Raw genomic sequence first — 13,924 nt, forward strand, 5'->3', positions numbered from 1 at the left:
TCTAAGAATGAGTAGCTCTCTCTAATTGGGTGGGTGTTTTGAAGAAACCTCTCTTAGGGTTTTTCTTTCTGAATAGCCACACATATTTTGTGGGAATGAGGGGTATTTATACTGGTGTGAGAATGAAATGCGAAGAGTCAGTTTTTCCAAAATAGGGTTGGCTGGCAACTTGACCTCGCGACTTGACTGAGTCGCGAGTTCAAGCTGCGAGCTAACTGAATGGCCAGTCTGGATTTTTGTCCTATAGTGCTCCAGCTGGCATGACTGTTCAGCTCCCCTGCATGCTCTGCGCGTGTGCAACTTTTGGCGGCTTGCAAGCCGTGAGCCTCCCACGAGATCCAGCCGCGAGTCCCTGCTTCACTGCACAGTCTTGAGCATTTCTTCACACTCTCTCACACACTACCTTTACATGATTGCCACCTATATACAGGGTTTCTAAGTGTTGTATTACAAGCAAATTTGTCACGGAATAAAGCCAACATATGGTTGATTAAATTCAACCTTACAGTGTATACAATTGAATTCCAAAAAAGAGGACTCCCACATGCACATATTCTTTTATTCTTGGATCCAAAGGATAAGTGTCCAAGTCCAACAGACATTTATGGTATCATTATGGCTGAGATACCAAATCCAAATGTGGATCCTGTTGCTAATGAAGCTGTAAAACAATTTATGATGCATGGGCCATGTGGATCTGCAAATCCGAAATCACCATGCATGATGAATGGTAAATGTACAAAACATTTCCGAAAAGATTTTATGAAGAAACAACAATTGATGAAGAAGGCTTTACAGTATATAGAAGGAGAAATGATGGAAAAACAATAGAGAAGAATGGAATTCTTTTGGATAACCGATATGTTGTACCTTATAATGTAGATCTTTTGGTGAAGTACCAATCCCATTTGAATGTAGAATGGTGTAATAGATCTCGATCGATCAAATATTTGCTTAAATATATAAACAAGGGATCAAATAGAGCAACAGTTGTTGTAGAAGAGAATTTGCCAAATATTGGGAGTGATGGACAAGAGACCGAAATTGTTGTTGATGAGACAAAAGCATTCTTGGATTGTAGATATATTTCAGCTTCTGAATCATGTTGGAGAATATTTGAATTTCCAATTCAGTTTTGATATCCACCTGTTGAAAGATTAAATTTTCATTTGGAAGATGAACATCCCATCATTTATCCGGAAAATACAAGCTTGGATAATGTTTTAAATATACCTGGTATTGAAGAAACAAAGTTTACAGAATGGATGAAAACAAATGACGCTTTTGAAGATGCTCGAGAGTTGACTTATGCTGAATTTCCTACAAAATGGGTATGGCATAGTAATGATAAGTAATGGCAAAGAAGGAAATCTAAATATTGTATTGGAAGAGTGTATTACGCACATCCTTCAAGTGGTGAAAGGTTTTATTTGAGAATGTTGCTTAACATTGTCAAAGGTTCAAGAAACTTTAAAGAATTAAGGACTATAAACGATGTTACTTATCCAACTTATAAGGACGCCTGTTATGCACTTGGACTTCTTGATGATGACAAAGAATGGCATGATTCCCTAATTGAAGCTTCGAGTTGGGCCAGTGGGCAACAATTGCGTCAACTATTTGTTACAATGCTATTGTTTTGTGAGGTAGCTGATCCATTAAGTCTTTGGGAATCCAACTGGAAACTGATTACAGAAGATATACTAAATAGGCAAAGGCGTATCCTCCAATTCCAAGAACTAATTTTATCAAATGACCAATTGAGAAATTATGGATTGTATGAAATCGAACAAATCCTCCAACAATATGGAAGATCACTTAGAGATTATCCACAAATGCCCCAGCCAAATATGGATCTTATTCAGAATGGGAATAGACTTATTCAAGAAGAAATGTTGTATGATGTATCAAGTTTGAAAAGAGAACATGAGATCCTAATTTTTGGCCTAAACAATGAACAAAGAATAATTTACAATTCTATAATGGAAGCTGTTGCTACTGAAAGAGGGGGAATGTTTTTTATCTATGGACATGGTGGAACGGGTAAAACGTATCTTTATAGAACCATCCTGTATGGTATAAGATCAAAAGGTAAAATTACTCTTGCTGTTGCGTCTTCAGGAATTGCTGCTTTGTTGCTTCCTGGAGGAAGGACTGCTCACTCAAGATTTCATATCCCAATTAATGTAAATGATGACTCTACCTGTGACATAAAGCAAAGAACACAAGTAGCGGAACTTCTCTCAAAAACAAGTATTATACTTTGGGATGAAGCACCGATGGCACATAGGAATTTGTTTTGAAGCTATTGACCGCACATTACGAGATATACTACAAATTGAAGATCCTCAAAATGCTGAAAAACCTTTTGGTGGTAAAGTTGTAGTTCTAGGGGGTGATTTTCGACAAATACTTCCAGTTGTGAGAAAGGGAAGACGAGAAGATATAGTCCAACCCTTAATTAGCAAGTCATATCTATGGAATGATTGTAATGTCTTTAAACACCAAAAAATATGAGGCTTCTACAGAACAGTATGAGTGGAATAGAAACATCATCTATAAAGGACTTTAGTGAGTGGATTCTTAAAATAGGTAATGGTGAATTGGGAGAAGGAGATGGGGACTACAACATTTCAATTCCAAGTGATTTGATTATCCAACCTTCAGAGAATCCAATGCAGGATATTATTGACAACACATATCCAGGTTTGGAAAATAAATACACAAATCCAAGTTACCTATAGGATAGGGCAATTCTTGCCCCTACAAATGAAGTTGTAGAAGAACTAAATGACTATATTGTGTCATCCTTAAATGGAGAAGTTCATGAATATCTAAGTTCAGATTCTATATGCAAGGCTTCTTCAAATGTTCCTGACCAAGATCTCCTGTATACTGTTGAATTTTTGAACACGTTGAGATTTCCAAGATTGCCAAACCATAAACTGACATTAAAAATAGGTTCGCCTATAATGTTGCTTAGAAACTTGAATCAGAATGAATGTCTTTGTAATGGAACAAGACTCATTATAACAAGATTGGCTACATGGGTGATAGAAGCAGAAATCATAACTGGCACTAATATAGGCAAACGTGTGTTCATTCCAAGAATAACATTATCTCCAAGTGATTCAGAATGGCCATTCGTTTTAAAGAGATGACAATTTCCAATTTCAGTGTGCTTTGCTGTAAGGTTGAATTTATTCAACCATCTAATTGGCTTTATTCCGTGCCAAATTTGCTTGTAATTCAGCATTTAGTAACCCTGTATTTAGGTGGGATTATTGTAAGGGTAGTGAGTGAGATAGAGTGAAGATTGCTCAAGAGTGTGCAAGAAAACAGAGTGTCGCGGCTGGGACTCGTGGGTGGACTCGCGGCTTCAACCCGCCAGAAGATGCACACGTGCCAAGCATGCTGGAAGATGAACAGTCATGCTAGCTGGAGCACTACAGGACAAAACAGGACAACTGGCCATACGGTTAACTCGCGACTGGATCTCGCGACTTGGTCAAGCCGCGAGGTCAAGCCGCGAGCCACCCCTGTTTTGGAAAAACCTGACGTTTCACATTCCTCTTCACTGCAGTATAAATACCCTTTTAACCCACGATTGAAAGAGAGCTTCCAGAGAGAATTTTGAGAGAGAAACCCTAAAGAAAAACAAGATTGTTTCATACACAATCCCTACCTTAGAGTCTCATCAAAATCCCTCACTCTCTTCCTCTCCATTGTTAAATCCTTGAAAGGCATTATACCAAACCTGGTTCTCATCATTATCATCTCTGTGAGACAGTCGTTTGGAGTTCTGGGAAGCAGTTAGGAAGGAGCCAATCTTCATTGGTTGATGCTACGGTGTAGTAGCGGAATCCGGAAAGCTAGAAAAGAAAAAGGTTCGGCGCAACCTCATTGGAGCAAGAAGCTTGGAGGGCTTAGGTGCATTGGGTAGATTAGGCTTGGAGGGTCTATTGCTGTCCTTGTATCCCAACTGTATTTTCTAGTGGATTGATTACCGCTTGGAGGGCGGCGGAGAGGTTTTTCGCCGAGGTCTTCGGTTTCCTCTTCGATAACACATCGGGTGTTATCTTTGTGTTTGCATCTTCCTTCCTCTCTATCTCTGCCTTTACATTATCTGCTGTGGTTTATTTTGTTATGGCTTAGATAGTTGTTTAACCAATTTCATATTATAGCATATGTTAAGTTTCCGCACACTTGTTGTTTGACATATTGCTTGTGTTGGTTAAGTTGGTTTTTGGGGGTCTAAACGTTCAAAAGTGTTTTTATACACATTTTTTGAACTTTCAATTGGTATCAGAGCGGGTACACTGCTGTTTGGTTTCATTACCATAGTGTGATCCTAGACCCCTGTGTTGTGGTTGTTGTTTTAGTTTATACCATGCTGAATTGTAGCTCAAGTGTTTGTGATAATGTCTCTATGCATATGTCTGATAGTTGTCTTACTGATGATCTTGTAGAGTTATTAAAAACTAAGAAACATGCTAGAGTTTTTGTTCACATGCTGGAATATCTTGAGAATCAGAATCTTGTCTTACACAGTAGCATATCTGAATCAAAATCATTGATTAAGAAATATAAAAGAAAGAATAGAATGTTGTGTGAGATGATTGAGAATCTGAGAATGAAAAATCAATCTAAAAGTAGCATGAAACCTGATGATGAGTTTGTGTTTGAAGGTCAAGAATGTCTGTCACATGTGAACCTATTTATGCATACCTCATTAAAGGTGTTTAATGCATGTTTGTGGTATCTTGACAGTGGGTGTTCTCGCCATATGACAGGGGATAAGTCACTGTTTAAGTCACTCAAAGAAAAGGTAGGTGACTATGTGACCTTTGGGGATGGAAGCCATGCTCAAGTCCTAGGCAAAGGAACCATTGAGATACCCGGTTTGCCTCTGTTGAAAGATGTGCTGTTCATAAAAGGGCTGAAGGCGAATTTGCTGAGCATCACTCAAATTTGTGATGACGATTTCCTGGTACAATTCTCCAAGAAAGGATGTTTGATCATCAATGAAGAGGGGATTCAGGTTTTGGAAGGAAATCGGACTACGGATAATTGTTATGGAATAGTTCCCACGGCACCAATATCGTGTAGAAGTGCTCGGGTGGATATGTTGGAGCTGTGGCATCACAGGTTTGGGCATGCCAACTTCAAACAAGTAGCAAAAATCTCCAAACTTGAAGCTGTCGAAGGACTTCCTAAGTTTGGAAAAGTAAAGGAGACCATTTGTGGAGCATGTCAAATGGGGAAGCAAACTAAGGCAAGTCATCACAAGGTAAATGTGATAGCCACCTCTCGGTGTTTGGAGTTACTTCATGTTGATCTGATGGGGCCCACCAGAACTGAAAGCCTAGGGGGAAAAAGATATATTATGGTCATTGTGGACGACTACTCAAGATACACTTGGGTTGAATTCCTTAGAGAAAAATCAGAAGCTTGTGAGAGGCTGGAGATTCTGTGCAAGAAACTACAAAATGAAAAGGGGATTCCAATAGCCAAAGTTAGAAGTGATCATGGGAGAGAATTTGAGAATGCAAGATTCGAGTCCTTCTGTGAGAAGAATGGTATTAAAAGAGAGTTTTCAGCTCCCAAAACTCCACAACAAAATGGAGTGGTAGAGAGAAAAAATCGTGTGATTCAGGAAATGGCCAGGGTCATGTTGCTTAACAAGCAAATACCTCAAAAATTTTGGGGAGAAGCTGTCAACACCTCGTGTCACATTAGCAATAGGATTTTCTTTCGAGTTGGTACAAAGAAGACTGCATATGAGATATGGAATGGGAAGAAGCCTAAAGTGAAGTATTTCCGGGTTTTTGGAAGTAAATGTTATATCTTAAATGATCGAGAGAATCTTGGGAAGTTTGATGCAAGAAGTGATGAGGGTATTTTTCTTGGCTACTCTACTACAAGTCGAGCGTATAGAGTGTTTAACAAGAGAACAAAGACTGTGATGGAATCCATAAATGTCAAGATTGATGATGCCTTACCTAAGGTGGAAATGATTAATGATGTCGAAGGGCCGAGCACAGAAGAGCCTGATGTTGAGGTAGAAGCTTTAGATATAGAAGGTGAAGAACCTATACCAGAAGTAGAATCGACTCCCATCAACCCAAGAAGGGAAACGAGATCGATGTCTAGAACTTCAAGCCCTCTTACTCCTCCAGAAGTTCATCCTCCTATCTCTCGTAGTGATGAAGTTTCCACTTCAAAAAGGCCATCCTCAAGAATTATCAAGAATCATCCGGAAAGTAATATCATAGGATCTCTTGATGACGGTCTTTGCCTCAGGAAAGGAAATATTCTGCTAGCCAATCATGTAACATATCACTGTTATCTTGCACAGTTTGAACCAAAAAGGGTTGAAGAGGCTCTTCAAGATGAGAATTGGGTTGAATCAATGCATGAAGAGCTGAATCAGTTTGTGAGGAATGACGTGTGGGAACTTGCTCCACGGCCTGAGAACGTTCATGTTATAGGCACAAAGTGGATTTTTAAAAACAAAACTGATGAAGATGGAGAGATAATTCGAAACAAGTCTCGGTTGGTGGCTCAAGGATACACACAAGTAGAAAGGGTGGATTTTGATGAATCATTTGCTCCGGTGGCAAGACTCGAATCCATTCGAATCCTCATGTCCATTGCGTGCACTTTGAAGTTCAAACTTTATCAAATGGATGTTAAGTGTGCTTTCCTGAATGGATATCTAAATGAAGAGGTTTTTGTTGAGCAACCAAAAGGATTTGAGGATCCTCATTTTCCAGATCATGTATTAAGATTGAAGAAAGCACTATATGGTTTAAAACAAGCGCCTAGAGCCTGGTACGATCGTCTTACACATTATCTTCTAGATAGAGGTTTCAAGAGAGGGTACGCCGATCGAACTCTATTTGTCAAAAATGATGAAGATTATCTCCTTGTGGCACAAGTCTATGTTGATGACATAGTGTTTGGAGCAACTATCGAAGATCGTGCTACTGAATTTTCTGAGGAGATGAAGAAGGAGTTTGAGATGAGCATGGTGGGGGAGCTCACATTCTTTTTGGGTCTTCAAGTCAAACAACAGAAGGAGGGTATATTTGTATCTCAAGAGAAGTATGCCAGAAATATTGTCAAGAAGTTTGGCCTAGACTCCAAAAAACATGCCTCCACTCCCATGAACTCTTCCACTAAACTGAATGTGGATTCATCAGGAGTTGAAGTAAGTCCTACATTGTATAGGAGCATCATAGGAAGTTTGCTCTACCTTACAGCAAGTAGACCGGACATTGCTTTCAGTGTGGGCGTTTGTGCCAAGTACCAAGCTAATCCGAAGGAATCTCATCTGACTGCTGCTAAGCGAATCATTCGATATGTGAATGGTACTGCAAACTATGGTCTGTGGTATTCAAAAGACTCAAATGCGTGTCTTGCTGGGTATTCGGATGCTGACTGGGCTGGCAGTGTAGACGATCGGAAAAGCACTTCAGGCGGCTGTTTTTATCTTGGCAACAATCTTGTTTCGTGGATGAGCAAGAAGCAGAATTCAGTGTCTCTATCTACTGCAGAAGCAGAATACATCGCTGCTGGAAGTTGCTGCACTCAGCTTCTTTGGATGAAGAAATTACTTCATGACTATGGAATTCCTCAAGAAACGATGTGTGTCTTCTGTGACAACACCAGTGCCATCAATCTTTCCAAAAATCCTGTTCAGCATTCAAAATCCAAACACATAGAGATACGTTACCATTTCATTCGGGATTTGGTAGAGGAAAGAGTTGTGTGTCTTGAGTTCATACACACCGACAATCAAAAGGCGGATATCTTCACCAAGCCCCTCGATGGTCCACGGTTTGAATCACTCCGTAAGACCATTGGTGTCGGTACAATTCCTTGACTCTCTTGTGTGTTGTGTGCTTCACATTTTTATAATATGTTAAATATGTCTGTGTTGGGGCACACATTTTTTTTTGCAACATGTTACTTGTTTGTTTGTTCTTTTGTGTATACTGATGGTTATTTTTGTGTTTGTTCAATCATTTTTGTTTCTTGTGTCAAAAATCCAAAAATCACATAAAAAATTAGAAAATCAAAAAGCTTGATTGACTTTGTTGAGTTTTGTCTCAAAACTTATTTTGCCTTGTACCTTTATGCTAATGGCTTTGTGCATTTTCGAAGCATTGCTTGTTTTCATGCACTCATATCACTATGGGAAAAATCTTGAAGTCTATGTGATTGTTGTAAATAGATCTTCAACCTTGTCATGAATGATTAGTGAATGGTTATGTTGATCTTGAGACATGCATAGACTTGTGTCTATATATCTTCCCACTGTTTATTTTTGTTTTGCTAAAAAGAGCTCACCAAATGTAAATCTCCAAATGAAAAGAGATATTGAGCTGCAAAAGCCTGTCGCACATTCTAGTATTTGACTAGGAAAAAGGGTAAGCGACCTTATATTAAAAGTGAAATTTCATTCAAAAAGGCCAAAGGCCTGTTCTTCAAAGAGAAATGTTACATATATCCCTCTCACAATGAGAGATGATTGCCTCAAAAAGATCAAAAAGATAAAATGTTATGATTGAAAGTGGAGTCAAATGAAAAGCTCCAAGTTCTGTTATCAAGTTGTGTGGGAAGTCATATATACATATTTCTATAATTGAGATTGGTCACATGATCTAGTGCTAATTGTGTATGCCTTGGTTGAATTGATCATTGAAGCTTCACATTAGACAAAGGACTATCTCATTGTTGATATCCACACACAACACACAAGTTTATGTTCGATAAATGCCATATTCATTTGTGTGATTGTACTTGATAAAATGTGTTTTCACATGCTCAATCTTTGTTAAGTCAAGCACAAAAAGATTTTTGAGTGTTTTAGGTATTTTTGGAAAGTATTTTGTTGGAAAAATCTGAAAAATTTCAAAAATACAGTTTTGCCCTGTTTTGGCGGCTCTGTCGCGGGTATGTCAAGTCGCGAGCCTCAGTCGCATCTTCGCTGGTCAGTTTTGGCGACTTGTTCGCGAGTGGAAGGTCCAGTCGCGAGATTCACTCAGAGATTTTCGCGGCTCAGCTCGCGACTCAATCGCGGGTAGACCTTCCAGTCGCGAAAAACACTTAGAAAAATTTTTCAAAATTGTGTTCTTGAGTGATTTGGCGACTTGCGCTGGCGACTATGTGGCGACTTAATCCAGTCGCGAAAATCGCGTGTTTTGGACATACAGGGGCAGTTTTTAAAATTTTCTATTTTCCCTCGATCTTTTTGTGACTGTTCATTGTCTTTTTCTTCTGCACTTTCCCTTTCACACCGTGCCTCCATTGTCGATCTCCATTGTTTGCTTCTTCTCAGCTAAACATCGTCGACTAACAGGTATGGTTCTCTGTCTTGCACTCTAATTTTCCTAATGTCTTGGTTTTCCCTCTGGATTATTCACTTTTGTGATGGGTTTTGTGATGGGTTTTGTGATGTCATCTTTGTCCTTTCTTAGCTTCTGGTAGCCTGTGCTTCTGGTTTTGAGCTATTTTTTTTGTTGGTTGTGTTCTTCATCATGTGCTTAGCTAGGGTTAGCTAATTGGTGTCTGATTTGCTGTTGCTATCATGTTTCACTTTGCTCTTGTGTGGTATCTTGTTGATGTGGTGTTGATTTTGGTCCTTTTTCAGCTGATTATGTGGTTATATTTGATCTCTCTATACTGTGTAGTTCTAATTTGGGCCTTTGGTGTCCCTCATTGTTACTTTCTGACCATACTCATCCAGCTGTTAGGGTTTCTTCATTGTTCCTAAATTTTCACTAACCCACTGCTGATATAGTCTGTTGGATTGTGTTCTGTCATTTCCCTTGTTTATAATACAGACTGGTCATGTCTCCATTCAAAAAGGCTGCTGTGAAAGGAGGTTCTTCCAAAGGGAAGGAACCCGTAATTGATGTTGATGAAGACACACCTCTCCCGAAAGTGACTCGCTCTTCATCACAGCGATTCGATCCCAATAAGTTCAGATCCTATTCAGCCTATCAGTCATATGAGAATTTTTTTCTTCATGCCACACCATTACTAGAGAGAGCTGTGGATCTGCCCTCACTTCATAACACTGACATTCCGATATGTTTTGCTCACAAGGATTGGAATTACCTTCTCTCTGATCCGGATATCGTGTATGAAGAGTTGGTTAAAGAATTTTATGCTAACGCAATTGTGGAAGGAGATGAACTTAAGTGCTGGGTTCGGCAAAGGAGCTTTTCTGTCTCTCCTACATACCTAGCAGAAATTCTTCACATCAACAGACCCATTTTTCGTCATTCACCGGTCTATGATGATCTATGTCCTGATGAGGAGCTTCTCAAACAAAGTCTTGGTCAAGACTTGGAGTTCTCACCAAATGGCAAATCCATCAGTGTTTCCTCCCTTTCTCCGAAACTGCGAGTGCTTACAATTGTGATGTTTCACAATTTGTACCCTTTATCAAGTACTGGGTATATGAATCTCGGACGTGCTTTGTTTCTTCATGATCTAATCTCTGATGAAGAAATCGACATTTGTGCTCATATCTTTCATGTTCTGCGCAAAACGGTTCTTCGAAGTGAGTCTCGGATCTGCATTCCTTTCTGCAGTCTCATTTCACGGATCTTGAAGCTCAAGGGAATTTATCCAACGGCTGATGAGTCTCCTATTCCCAAACCGAGTCCGATCAACATGCGTACATACAATGCAAGTGTTGGACATAGTCGGAAGAGAGCCAAACTAGAAACATCTGCATCTCACAGTGACTCTCAGTTCAGCAATCTCTCCTTCGATGAGAAACTTGATCGCATTGTTTCCTCTGTACACGAGTTGAATACAAAGATGTCTGGACTCACTGCTTCTCTACACCATCAAAGCAACCGATGGGACATGAAGTTTACTTCTCTTCAGACTCAGTTGGATCAAATTCAGAGAAAGCTAGAAGAGGATGACTAGCCTATTCCATGACAAAAAGGGGGAGTGATAGGCATAATCAAGGGGAGGATATTACTCTAAGGGGGAGCGTCTTTATCTAAGGGGGAGCGTCTTTATCTAAGGGGGAGTGTCTTTAATGTCTTTATTTTTGTTTCTTTCTTCTCTTTAAGTTGATATATTATGTTTTGTAAAACTGTTATTCAGGATATTCTGTGTTTGTACCCATATGCTTATGTAAGCTTTTAGGGTTTATGGTTTATGCATAGTTTGTAGGCTTTATGGTTTGTACCATGCTTAAGTGCAGCCTTTATACTATGTTTGAAATCAGTACTTTAATCTAAATGTTATGCATTTTGGTTTATGTACTGTCACTCTTATGCCCTTGTAGGATTGTTCCTAGATGCATATGCCTTGTGTGCTATGCATTGGTTGAGTGTTGAGCATACAAGTGTCTTGCCTTGTGCTTGTTAACTTGTATGTCCTTGTGTTCATTCCAAGTGTGAATGAGCACTGTGATCACTACCTTGTGGTGTTCACTTGGTTGATCAAGCCATGGTTTGTTTATTAACTCCATCTTATGCTTGATCTCATATTGCCTGTTTCATATGCATTTATAATTTTCTGCTTACAATGATCATGGTGTATTGTTGTGTTTCAGGAGTTTATGTTCATATGATTCAAGTGCTTCACAGCTTCTAGAGTTAGGTGTGAGTGAGTTTTGTTCAACTGTTCCCAACTCACATGTTAAGTCTAGAGTCTGTTTTAGGGTTTTGTCACGGAATAGCCAAAGGGGGAGATTGTAAGGTTGAATTTATTCAACCATCTAATTGGCTTTATTCCGTGCCAAATTTGCTTGTAATTCAGCATTTAGTAACCCTGTATTTAGGTGGGATTATTGTAAGGGTAGTGAGTGAGATAGAGTGAAGATTGCTCAAGAGTGTGCAAGAAAACAGAGTGTCGCGGCTGGGACTCGCGGGTGGACTCGCGGCTTCAACCCGCCAGAAGATGCACACGTGCCAAGCATGCTGGAAGATGAACAGTCATGCTAGCTGGAGCACTACAGGACAAAACAGGACAACTGGCCATACGGTTAACTCGCGACTGGATCTCGCGACTTGGTCAAGCCGCGAGCCACCCCTGTTTTGGAAAAACCTGACGTTTCACATTCCTCTTCACTGCAGTATAAATACCCTTTTAACCCACGATTGAAAGAGAGCTTCCAGAGAGAATTTTGAGAGAGAAACCCTAAAGAAAAACAAGATTGTTTCATACACAATCCCTACCTTAGAGTCTCATCAAAATCCCTCACTCTCTTCCTCTCCATTGTTAAATCCTTGAAAGACATTATACCAAACCTGGTTCTCATCATTATCATCTCTGTGAGACAGTCGTTTGGAGTTCTGGGAAGCAGTTAGGAAGGAGCCAATCTTCATTGGTTGATGCTACGGTGTAGTAGCGGAATCCGGAAAGCTAGAAAAGAAAAAGGTTCGGCGCAACCTCGTTGGAGCAAGAAGCTTGGAGGGCTTAGGTGCATTGGGTAGATTAGGCTTGGAGGGTCTATTGCTGTCCTTGTATCCCAACTGTATTTTCTAGTGGATTGATTACCGCTTGGAGGGCGGCGGAGAGGTTTTTCGCCGAGGTCTTCGGTTTCCTCTTCGATAACACATCGGGTGTTATCTTTGTGTTTGCATCTTCCTTCCTCTCTATCTCTGCCTTTACATTATCTGCTGTGGTTTATTTTGTTATGGCTTAGATAGTTGTTTAACCAATTTCATATTATAGCATATGTTAAGTTTCCGCACACTTGTTGTTTGACATATTGCTTGTGTTGGTTAAGTTGGTTTTTGGGGGTCTAAACGTTCAAAAGTGTTTTTATACACGTTTTTTGAACTTTCATTTGCAATGACTATAAATAAAAGCCAAGGACAATCATTGAAACATGTTGGAGTGTATTTGCCAAAACCTGTTTTTAGTCATGGGCAATTGTACGTTGCAGTGTCTAGATTTTCAAGTAGAAATGGCCTAAAATTCCTCATCATTAACGATGAGACTGAAAAAAAGTCTGAAACAAAAAATATTTTGTATAAGGAAGTTTTTACCAATCTTTGACTCAAGAAACCAACTAATAAAGGTAACATCAATTTATATATATATATATATATATATATATATATATATTTTTTTTCTTTTTTTTTTTTCTGCTTATCTCCTCCAAATTGATTTAGGCACTTCGTATATGCTTATTGTTTTGTTAAATTTCATGTCTATAACATAATTGAATACAAGCTAATTACTATTTTCTATCTTTAACAAGCTAATTACTTTTTGGTGTCTTTATTATATTGCTTTGTTTTGTTTTATTCTATGAAGTATCTAAATGAAAGATAGAATTTTTATAAACTTTCAAATTTATTAATCTATACAAGTAGGGATCCAAGATGATGCTATATTCTCTCCTTAATCAGCTTTGTATAGACAAACACAAAGAAAATTGGAAAGTCAAGATCAGAATATCAAGGATGTGGAATGCAATCAACTCAAAAAATAATGATATTATTAGTTTAGATATGATTTTAATCGATGAGCAAGTTTGTTTTTCTTCTATAGCTTTTAATATTGTTTGATCATTATATATACCATGAACTGTATCTATATAAAACTGATGCACTTTACTTGCAGAATAATTCAATACATGCAATCATTCGAAATAATATTGCTAAAAAGTTTAAGCCTCTTCTGCAAGAAGGAAAATTTTATGAACTCTCTTATTTTCAAGTGGTTGACGGCAATGCATTGAAAACTAGCGTTAAGGAAATAAAGGAGGTTGATGTTGATATACCACGTCATAAATTCGAATTTGTTGACTACAATAAAATACATGAACGCGTTAATAAACATGTCCAGCTATCAGGTATCTCTATATATATTATGCGTTATATTAAATTTATTAATAATTATGCATTATATTATTGTTATATATGAAAATAATTTC

The 13,924-nt window shown here is 38.6% G+C and overlaps 1 protein-coding gene across 1 annotated transcript; it reads left to right on the top strand.

Annotated features, from left to right (window-relative positions):
• Positions 1–615: 615 nt before the first annotated feature.
• Positions 616–3,161, top strand: LOC126721546 (uncharacterized). Its single transcript, XM_050424596.1, has 6 exons — positions 616–730; positions 883–1,077; positions 1,177–1,341; positions 1,459–2,253; positions 2,593–2,706; positions 2,824–3,161. The coding sequence occupies exons 1-6, from the start codon at positions 616–618 to the stop codon at positions 3,159–3,161; spliced, it is 1,722 nt and encodes a 573-aa protein (XP_050280553.1).
• The last annotated feature ends 10,763 nt before the right edge of the window (positions 3,162–13,924 follow it).

The sequence above is a fragment of the Quercus robur genome, chromosome 4 (assembly GCF_932294415.1).
Source record: "Quercus robur chromosome 4, dhQueRobu3.1, whole genome shotgun sequence".
NCBI lineage: Eukaryota > Viridiplantae > Streptophyta > Magnoliopsida > Fagales > Fagaceae > Quercus > Quercus robur.

Bases quoted from the DNA above. Each gene is read 5' to 3' on its own strand.
- LOC126721546 (XM_050424596.1), top strand. From the start codon at position 616: ATGGCTGAGATACCAAATCCAAATGTGGATCCTGTTGCTAATGAAGCT. The intron at 731-882 runs GTAAATGTACAA...CTTATAATGTAG, and splicing joins ATCACCATGCATGATGAATG to ATCTTTTGGTGAAGTACCAA. The intron at 1,342-1,458 runs GTAATGATAAGT...ACATTGTCAAAG, and splicing joins TACAAAATGGGTATGGCATA to GTTCAAGAAACTTTAAAGAA.